Below are 10,362 nucleotides of genomic sequence, written 5' to 3'. Positions count from 1 at the left end.
CCCCAACAACCATGTTTCTGTGCTCGATTTATGAGGGTCCTTTGGACTGGATAGGGGGCAGGTGCAAGCTGTCCACCATCAGTCATAGTGGATAGCAGTGTAAAAGATGATCCAAATGACCTAGAGGAGAGACAATGTTCACAGGTCATGGATGAAAATGTCAGGTGAGAGAGAATGTATACAGAGCACTCCCCAGGAGTGTTTCATCTACCTGAAGGCTTGCGGTGATTCACTGAAATCAGGCTGTCCCTGACAGCTCAGGCTTGCTGGCCTTGGCTTCCAAATGGCCCCCAACTACTCCCTCCCCCTCATGAGTCAGGGTACAGATGAGGAACTAAAACAAGGAAAGCTACATGGCTAGCAGGTGTTAGGGTTAGCAACAAACGTGAAGATACAACCACCACCATGCTGAACCAGCTTCTGATCAGACTTCCCACCGCAACCTCTCAGACTTTCCTTTAAATTACATGCTGTATGAGGGCTGGGAAGGTGGCTCAGTGGTAGAGCGCTTGCCTTTACATGCCTGAGGCCCTGGGTTCGATTCCTCAGCACCACATAAGCAAAAAGAATAAAGCTCGAAGTGGTGCTGTGGCTCAAGTGGTGGAGCGCTAGCCTTGAGCTGAAGAGCTGAGGGACAATGCCCAGGCCCAGAGTTCAGGCCCCATGACCGGACCCAAAAAATAAAAATAAAAATAAATTGCATGCTGTAGGGCCACATCTCAAAGATTTCCTTGTCTGGACCAGACTCTAGATGCAGGAAAATATATAACTTAAAAAACAACTTTGAGCCGGGTGCTGGTGGCTCACGCCTGTAATCCTAGCTACTCAGGAGGCTGAGATCTGAGGATCGCGGTTCAAAGCCAGCCCGGGCAGGAGAGACCGTGAGACTCCTATCTCCAATAAACCACCAGAAAACCGGAAGTGGCGCTGTAGCTCAAGTGATAGAGCACTTGCCTTGAGCTGAAGAGCTGAGGGACAGCGCCCAGGCCCAGAGTTCAAGCCCCATGACCGACAAAAAAAAAAAAAAACTTTGAAATTCCATTAAAGTTTACACTTTTTTCAAAGTGTACAATTTAGAAGATTTTAGTATTTTTACTAAAGTTCTACAAGTATCTCCCCCTACAAATATCCCTCTGGGACAAAACTCCATTCCCACGATTAGTAATTGCTCCCATTCTTCCCTCCCTCTATTCAGCCACTAGTGACCTCTAAACCACATTATGGACATTTTACATAAATGGAATCCTGTGGTCTTTTGTGTAGCGATTCTTCCACTTAGCATGTTTTCAGAGCTCACTCATGTTGTGGCATGTAACAAGGCTAATCTTTTAAAGAAATTCTCAGTACATTCTGCTGGAGGAACGTATATTAACTTTATCCATCTATCAGGTGATGGCGACTTGTGTGGCTGGCACTTTTTACTATTATGAATAAATGTGTCACCAGGATGAGAATCAGATGTAGCTGCCTATAGAATTCACGTTACGTAGAGATTGTACTGTATATCTCATTCCGTGTTTTTTGGACAAGCTGGCTCAAGACACATAGGTAATGCCCTCCAGCCTCAAGAGCCTCTTAAAAAATGGCACCCAAGCCCAGAGTGTAAGTCAATCGTGGCCTGCCTGAGTGACTGACGTCTCATGAAATGGGCAGAACCTGCTATTAAACTGCTAGCTGCACATACCATGAACAAGGCAAAAGAAGTCATAAACCCTTCTTTCGTGAGCTCCCATGTGCCGCCATACTCTTCCTCGTCAATCTGTAGGTAGTTGCTGAAATAAAGGTACAGGACTCCAGCATTTATCAGGCAGAATCTGGAACAAGGGAGGACAGATACCAAACACAAACCGTAAGCTTCAAAGACCCAGCTCCCACCAGCACTTCTCAGCTCTGTTAAAATAACTGATATATACCACACCTCACTGTCCTATATACTCCCTATACTCCCCAGCTAGTCAGGGATGACCTGGAGAGAGGCTCCAGGCTCAGGAAGATGGGTTCAATGTCATTGTTATGAGACCCAGTGCCAGCTGCTTGCCATAGGTCTCAGCAATTCCATCTGTAAAATGGGGAGGCTAAAGGGGAGAGGCAAACGAATATACAAATACAGAAATACACAAAAACACCCAGGTCCCCAATAAAGTCACCCATCTGGCTGAGTTACAAGATTTAGTGAATGAGCAACTATTCTTAGTCAACCAGCAAAAGCAAAATGAAAAAACTTGAAGTAGGGTCTGGCAGACTGCTGGCCTAGCATGCATGGGGTTCTGGGTTCCAACCTTAGTGCCACACACACAAAAAGTACACACAAATCCCTCAAGTCCCCTTCGGGCAAGGCAGAATTAAGGTAAGGGTGCTGAGCCACCTAAGAAAGTCCTATCTATACTGGCCATGGGCCTTCACAGCTCTGGCTAAAGGTTGGTCAGAGGACACATTATGTTATTCTGCTTCTTTATGGTCTAGCTGAGCAAGCAATATAGTGCATGTGGCTGCACAAAAGGGGGAGTGCATTTCTGGATACCTACTGCGTGTCTCTTCCTAGTGTACAACTAAGCATGCATCCTTGCCTCAGCCCACCACCCACTAAGAAGCCAAGAGCAACAAGAGTGGCATTAAAACCAGTAGGCATTATTTAGGAACCTATTTAAATAGAATTTTACAAATTGATTTGTAAATTTGTAAGGCAGGATAATAAAGCAATTAATGTTGATCTAAAATAAAATAAAATAAAACCAGTAGGCATAGACACCACAGGAAAGTCTCTGACCTCCATAGTGTAACTGTTGCAGGAATTGAAATGTAGTGAGCATAAACACTATCCTGCTCTCCTCTCTTGTTGACATCCTTTTTTTTTTTTTTTTGGTCAGTCCTGGGGCTTGAACTCTGGGCCTGGACACTGTCCCTCAGCTTTTTAGCTCAAGGCAAGCACTCTACCACTTGAGCCACAGCGCCACTTCCGGTTTTCTGGTGGTTAACTGGAGATGAGTCTTATGGACTTTCGGCTGGCTTTGAACCATGATCCTCAGATCTCAGCTTCCTGACTAGCTAAGATTACAGGCATGAGCTACCAGCATCTGGCATCATCAAGACTTACCATGTCTAACAGGGAACCACGTATCTGAGACCAGCAGAAACAGACAATGCAAAGACTAAGGTAGCTCAAAGGTAGACAGACGCATGCTAAGCCTATTTGAGGTCCTTCTCAATGGAAGAAGTATGGGCTGGTGTAAGGTAGTGCAATGGTGTTTGTTGGATGTACCCAAGGGGAAGCTGGTAAGCAGGGTGTGCTGACCAGTATTAACTGAGCAGTAAGCATGTGGGCGAGTTAATGAGGGGAGAGAGGGGAGGGGATGGATGGTTTTATACCTGTACTCATGTTTCAGAAGAGAGCAAATACAGCTTGAAGAGGGACTGGGCAACTACCGAACAAGGAGTCACAGGCTTTATACCAAACCCCTGGGAGTACAATGGTTGTACTAACAGAGACAGTGAGTAAGGAAGAACACAAAATACAGTTCTTGGTTTGGCCATAAAGAGCCTATCTCCTGCCAGAAATCTTGGGAACCAGCCAATGCCAGGAGGTTGATTTGGAGCAGGCTAAGGGGCTCTGGCTAGAGATGAGTGATGGGAGCTGGAAATAACCCTGTTAAGGAAAAGGGCTTCTCACATGATGGGCAAGCCATGCCAAGGCATGCTCACTCCCACACACCCTCTCCCATTTTCTCAGCCATATGTCTTTATAAGTCTAACTGTAGGTGATGGCATTCAGTGAACCATTTATGATGTACCAAACACTGCATTCAACAATCTACTTGCATCATCACTCCTGTTTACCTTTCAGTCACACTAAGTACCCCATTTCAGAGGTAAGCTTAAAATTGGCATATGTAGAACTTATATAGCCACCCTGAAGGAGGATCTGTCAGGCACAGCAGGAGAAATACCAACTCTGGTCCTTTACAATGATTTCCACACAGGGTAACATACGAGAAATCCTTTATGAATCTTGCGAAGAGCAGATAGGTGCAGGGCTCTCCTAGTCTAGTGGCTTTGGGAAGATGAGAAAAACCCTCGTCTTTAGCTTGGTTTTCTCTTCTTGTGGCAGTCTCCTCTCTGCTTTGATTCACATCCTAACTATTCAGGAGGCTGTGATCTGAGGATCCCAATTTGAAGCCACCTGGGGCAGGAATGTCCATGAAATTCTGATTTCCAATTACCAAAAAAGCCAGAAGTAGTCAGATACCAGTGGCTCATGCCTGTAATCCTAGCTACTCAGGAGGCTGAGATCGGAGGGTTGTGATTTAAAGCCAGCCCAGGTAGGAAACTCTGTGAGATTCTTACCTCCAATAAACCACTAGGAAACTGAAGTGGTTCTGTGGCTCAAGCGGTAGAGCGCTTACCTTGAGCTGAAGAGCACAGGGACAGTGCCCAAGCCCACAGTTCAAGCCCCATGATCGACCAAAAATAAAAAGCAAGAAGTGATACAGTGGCTCAAGTGGTTGTACACCAGCTGAGCAAAAGAAGCTCATGGATAGTGCCCAGGCCCTGAGTTCAAGTCCCAAGACTGGCACCAAAAAGTTGGTTTTTAAATTAAAAAGCAGGGCCCTCCACTTTCACAATAGCCGTCTTAAATTACTTCTAACACATCTTTCTCATTCAATCTGATAAGCACAGTAGCTTGTTAACATACTAAGCAGTCACCAGGAGCTGGTGGCAACTGTGCTGCCACAGAGCAAGAAAAACATGGAAGGCCCAACCTTCTACTCTGGGCTGCTTTTCAAATGTAAAGACCTGAAATAGTTTTTGCCAAAGTCAAGATTCAGTACAGTGCCAGGCACGAGGGAGATGATTATTAGGTTTGTCAGTTCCTCTAGGTCCCAAATTTCCATGGGTAACAAGGCTATGCCATAATTGGAGTATGCTGCCAACAAGGAGCTTCTTACAGGAAATAACTTTAGAGGCAAGAATGACTAGACTGGCTAAGTCGTCAGCAAGGCACCAGGCCTGACCTGAGATGTTCCTGGGTTGGATGAACTGAAGAGCAACCTACCAGACTCAGCAGTGCTACTGTGGAACCCACATCTTTGTGTCCACACACACAGCCCTCTCCCCAGAGGGAAAACAAAACCTGTTTTTCCAAGGAAAAGAGCCAAGTGTGGTATTTTACACCTGTAATAGAACTCGAGAGGCAAAGAAAGAAGAACTGCCCAGTTCCAAGTGAGCTTGGATGACACAGCGAAGCTCTTTCCCAACAACAAAAATGAAACCAAGAAAATGTGAGATACCTAAGACTTACCCTGCTATTCCCAAAAAACCTCGTAATGGCAAAACTCCCCAAATGACACCCAGGACCACAGCAATGATCTGTCGGAACCAGTAGATCACATCTAAAAATTCATCCTGCAGAAGAGAGAGAGAACACGCATTATCTGGAGTGAGTGCCACAGGGCAGCCTAGGTGGGTAATGGAAAAACTTCCTAGGACTATTTCCCCTACCCCTTCCCTTAAAGCCATGCCAAGAGCGTCTTTCTTGCATCACCTCAACTGGTAGTAAACAAATCTATTTAGATACCTTAAACAATTACTTTCAGAGTAGGGGCTCTAAATCAAAACTTTATAGAGAAATCGTTATTTTTTAAGAAGCTGCACAAACAAAATAGCTTCTAATGAAATGGCTATAATAATAATTGTGCCACTGGCCACAAACAACTCTTAGAGGACTAAGGAAGAACCCAGGGCCTGGGCTCTGTCCCTGAGCCTCTCAGTGCTCAAGGCTAGTGCTCTACCATTTGAGCCACAGCTCCACTTCGAGATTTTTCTGTTTATGTGGTACTGAGGAATCAGACCCAGGGCTGCATGCATGCTAGGCAAGCACTCTACCACTAAGCCACATTCCCAACCCCAGAAAAGCTTTTAACTTAATTCAGTACCACCTTCCTATACACTGAATTTTTACTCAAGTCACAGAAGAAAGAAAAGATTAAGAACTGAAATGGTCGAGGCAGGTGCCAGCAAATCTAAATTTCACAGGGTACTGAAGAGTTAGGCTTTTGAGGTTTCTTATGCCAGGAAAGGAAGAAATGACACAGCAGATCACAGAGTGCAGGTTTTGCAAGAGCTGGGCAGGGCTGGGGGCCGGACAAGGGCACCTTCAGGAAATGCCCGCCCCCCCCCCCAGCCGGAACTGGAGGAAAACTCAACTTTGGCACTATGGAGAAACAAAAGAAGGACTGCAGCTCTAAGAAGCTTTTCAAGCCACCTGGAACGAAGCTGCTTGGGGCAGTTCCTTCCAGATCCTGGAGGAGAGGTGGTAAGTGGACACACTCAGACCCTGAGCATGGGACCAGCAAGAACATCCCGAAGCCCCACATCCGTTTCTCACACACATCCGGCACAGCACGTCTTCTCCTCTCTCACTCACCCCAAAAGGCGATCTTTGGACTCAACTAAGGCACCGAGTCTTCCTGTTCAACAAGCCAGCGAGCACGGTAGTGCGCCGCGGCCCCGACTCGGGGTCGGCCGGCGAGTCAGGGGATTGCTCCCGGACAGAGTCTGGCACCGTTCCGATTTGCCAACTTTCTCCAGCGTTCCCTCCGGATCGGGTATACGGCCCGACTGCGGGCGTCCAACTCTCCAGCCCTGACCTCGCCGCTTTCCCCCAAGCCCGAGGCCGCCCGCAGCCCCGCACCTCGTCCTCCGGCTGCGCCCGCGCTCCCTCCCCGGGCCCCCGCACCTTGTCGTCCCAGGCCGCGTCGCTCCGCAGCGCCTTGCTCCACACCGACACGCGGAGGGCCCCGTTGGCCAGCTGTGGCTGAGGCGGCTCCTCCTTCCGCCGCCCGCCGCTCATCCTCCCGTCGCGCCGGCCGGGCCGGGCCTGGGGCGCGCGGGCCGAGCCAAAAGGAGTCGGGGTGCGGGGTCGCGGGTCACGTTGCGTGGTGACAGCGACAGGCTCCGCAGTTCGATCTTGCGACGCGACGCGGCTCCCCTTTCGATCTCAGCCGAGCGGCCGGCTCCGCTCGCTCCGCCGAGCAGGCACCACAGAGGGAAGGGCGGCGTCGCGCAGTGTCGCGTCCTGCGGCCGACGTGCGCGCGCAGCCAATCAGCGGCCACGCCGCCCCCCCCCGAGCGCGCGCCGCGGGGCGGAAGTGACGACAACCTTCCGCCGACCGCGCCGCACGGTGAGAAGGAAGGGACAAGGTTAGGGGCTGCCGGAGCGCGAGTAGACACCCGTGGGGCCAGGGCAGGGCTTCCGCGTGAGTGTCGCCCGCTCGGCTCTTCGACCTTGGTCCCCAGGATCCCCCAAGTTGTCCCCCAGGACTAAGCCCCTACCCTTTGTCCCCTAAACCTTGTTCTGTGGACTCCTTTCAGGGCGTGTTGGGGCCCGTCTGCAACCCCAGAACTCGGGGAACATAGGCAGAGGCTCGGGAGATCGAGGCCAGCGTGGGCGACACAGCGAGACTATATTCAGAAGGCGAGCCCTGGGCTGGGACGGTGCCTTGTACGCATGAGGCCCTGGTTCGATTCCTCAGCACCAGATAAGTAGAAAAAGCCAGAAGTGGCGCTGTGGCTCCAGTGGTCGGGGCTCGCCTTGAGCTGAAGAGCGGAGGGACAGCGCCCAGGCCCAGTTCAGGCCCACGACCGACCAAAAAAAAGGCAAGCCCTCCCGGCGATGCAGACCGCTCCGCGCTGTGCAGTACATCGGGGTAGCAGTGGGTTTACCCGATGGCAGGACCGGTGCGCTGCTCCCTCCGGTTCTAACTCTTCACACAGTAAGGTCAGAACGACAATATGTGCTTCTTCGCTTAAGCAAGCAATAGAATCTCCTAGCGAGCGTCCTTAGAAAATCATCCCGGTATTTTTCTCTCACAAGTTTTTTTTTGTTTTGTTTTGTTTTGTTTTGTTTTTTGGGGGGGTCTGGTCGTGGGGCCTGAACTCTGGGCCCGGGCGCTGTCCCTGAGCTCTTCAGCTCAAGGCTAGCGCTCTACCACTTAAGCCACAGCCCCACTTCCGGCTCTTTTCTTATGTGGTGCTGAGGAATCGAACCCAGGACCTTGAGCATGCAAGGCAAGTGCTCTACCACTGAGCCACCTTCCCAGCCCCTCTCACAAGGTTTTCCGCCACTCCAACCCCGATACTAGGGTTTGATCTTAGTGCCTCTATCACTTCAGTTAACTCCAGCCCTTGATTAAGTCCGTAATGAATCTGTACATTACTTCTTGTTGAGTATTGACATCTTGGCAATAGTGTCTCCCGAGATATTTACTTGTCTTTACTATCTTTCCTGTTTTATCTTGAATGCGCTCACAGTATGTAGCTCAGGAGGCTGGGTTAGAAGATCCTCCTGCATCGGCCTCGAGTGCTGGGATTGTAGATATATGCCACTTAGATTTTAGTTTACAAATCTTGATCAACTCTTTAGTATAAATTTTTTGGTGCTTTTGTAAATGGCATTCTTGCGGTTGCTTGCTGTAAGCACTCAGAAATAAAACCAGTTTTTATTTTGTATCCTGCAACTTTGTTGAATTTACTAGCTCTAACCGTTTCTCTTTTTTTTTTTGGTCGGTCGTGGGGCTTGAACTCTGGGCCTGGGCGCTGTCCCTCAGCTCTTCAGCTCAGGGCGAGCGCACTACCACTTGAGCTACAGCGCCACTTCCGGCTTTCTGGTGATTTATTGGAGATAGGAGTCTCACGGTCTCTTCTGCCCGGGCTGGCTTTGAACCGCGATCCTCAGATCTCAGCCTCCTGAGTAGCTAGGATTACAGGCGTGAGCCACCAGCGCCCGGCTCTAACCGTTTCTTAATGGACTCTGTGAGGATTTCTGCATATAAGAATACATCATCTGAGCTGGGAATGTGGCTCCGTGGTAGAGTGCCTAGCATGCATGAAGCTTTGGGCTTGATTCCTCAGTACCACATAAACAGAAAAAGCCTGAAGGGGCACTGTGGCTCAAGTGGTAGAGTGCTAGCCTTGAGCTGAAGAGTTGAGGGACAGCGCCCAGGCCGAGTTCAAGCCCCATGACTGACAATATATCATCTAAGCCAGGTGCTGGTGGCTCATGCCTGTAATCCTAGCTACTCGGAAGGCTGAGATCTGAGGATCGTGGTTCAAAGCCAGCCCAGGCAGGAAAGTCCGTGACTCTTATAAATATATGTATATATCATCTTTGGACATGTAACTTCTACAGGGAAAAATTATCTTTGTGCCATCTTTGTGAAGTCTGACTATCTCAAAGGTTTGTGTTTACTTGGGAATGGGGAAAATTAGACTTGTCCTCAGAACCTGAAGTGCAGGCTAAAGTCACACAGCAAGTGAGAGGTTAAATAGGGGCTTGAAACTTGATGTGAATTTTCCTCTTAATTTTCAAGAAGCAGCCAGTCTGTAAGCCTTTGCCTGGAACATATTTGAGGCTCACAATAATTCCGTTTTTACCCTAGGTATTCCTTAGGAAGTGGGGAAGCTGGCTGAAACCCACCTCATCAGTATGCTTAAAGTAAACATCGTGGGTAGTCTAAGATGGAAAAGAACTTACTGGGGCTGGGAAGGTGGCTCAGTGGTAGAGTGCTTGCCTTGAGCTGAAGAGCTGAGGGACAGCGCCCAGGCCCAGAGTTCAGGCCCCACAACTGGATCCCCCCTCCCAAAAAAAAAAGAAAAGAGCTTACTGAAGAGTCAAGCTCTGGGAGTCGAAGATTTGACTTTGTGAACATTGGGTTTTAGTGCCAAGTGAGTATGTGGCCTCTCTCTCAGCCTTAGAGCACAGGGCATCCTCCCAGTTGAAGCAGTCTATCTCCCTGCCAGCTACCTAGAAATGGGACTTGGAGAGGCAGGTATGCTTTAAGGGGTAAGTGTGGCCTCCAACACCTACAGAAACCAAAGTCCTGTGGGGACTCTACCAGCCTCCAAAAGAGCACTTTCGGTGAAGTAGAGGTTTAACCTTAAATCTTGATCATTCTCACAGTAAGTGCTACTCACAATAAACGTTACCAGAGCACCCTTATTTGCTAAATGGTTTACTTTTTTTTTTTGGCCAATCCTGGGGCTTGAACTCTAAGCCTGGACACTGTCCCTGAACTTCTTTTGCTAAAGGCTGGCACTCTACCGTTTGAACCACAGTGCCACTTCCGGCTTTTTGTGTATGCGGTACTGAGGAATCAAACCCAGGGCTTCATGCATACAAGGTAAGCACTCCACATTCTCAGCCCTACATTTGTTTTCCTACAAATGTTTGCTGAGCTCTTACCCTTTTATTTTCAATTTGTGTACAGTAAATGTGGGTTGGGAAGATGGTGGTGGAGTTTGAATTCAAGGTCTTGCCCTTGCCGAGTTCTACCACTTGACCCTCTTCCTTTTTCTTGAGACAGTTGC

General features: G+C 48.9%; 1 protein-coding gene across 1 annotated transcript; it reads right to left on the bottom strand.

The window, feature by feature from the left end:
• Window positions 1-32: 32 nt before the first annotated feature.
• Rab5if (RAB5 interacting factor) lies at window positions 33-7,052 on the bottom strand. The gene is made up of 4 exons (XM_070007239.1): window positions 6,734-7,052; window positions 5,297-5,400; window positions 1,685-1,814; window positions 33-120 (listed from the first exon to the last, which is right to left on the bottom strand). Exons 1-4 carry the CDS (start codon window positions 6,845-6,847, stop codon window positions 79-81), a joined length of 390 nt encoding a protein of 129 aa, XP_069863340.1. The 5' UTR covers window positions 6,848-7,052; the 3' UTR covers window positions 33-78.
• Between the last annotated feature and the right edge of the window lie 3,310 nt (window positions 7,053-10,362).

Source organism: Dipodomys merriami, unplaced genomic scaffold, assembly GCF_024711535.1.
Source record: "Dipodomys merriami isolate MVZ:Mamm:240054 unplaced genomic scaffold, mDipMer1.0.p SCAF_7, whole genome shotgun sequence".
NCBI classification, from domain to species: Eukaryota; Metazoa; Chordata; class Mammalia; order Rodentia; family Heteromyidae; genus Dipodomys; species Dipodomys merriami.
This window is presented reverse-complemented; position numbering and strand designations above follow the sequence as displayed.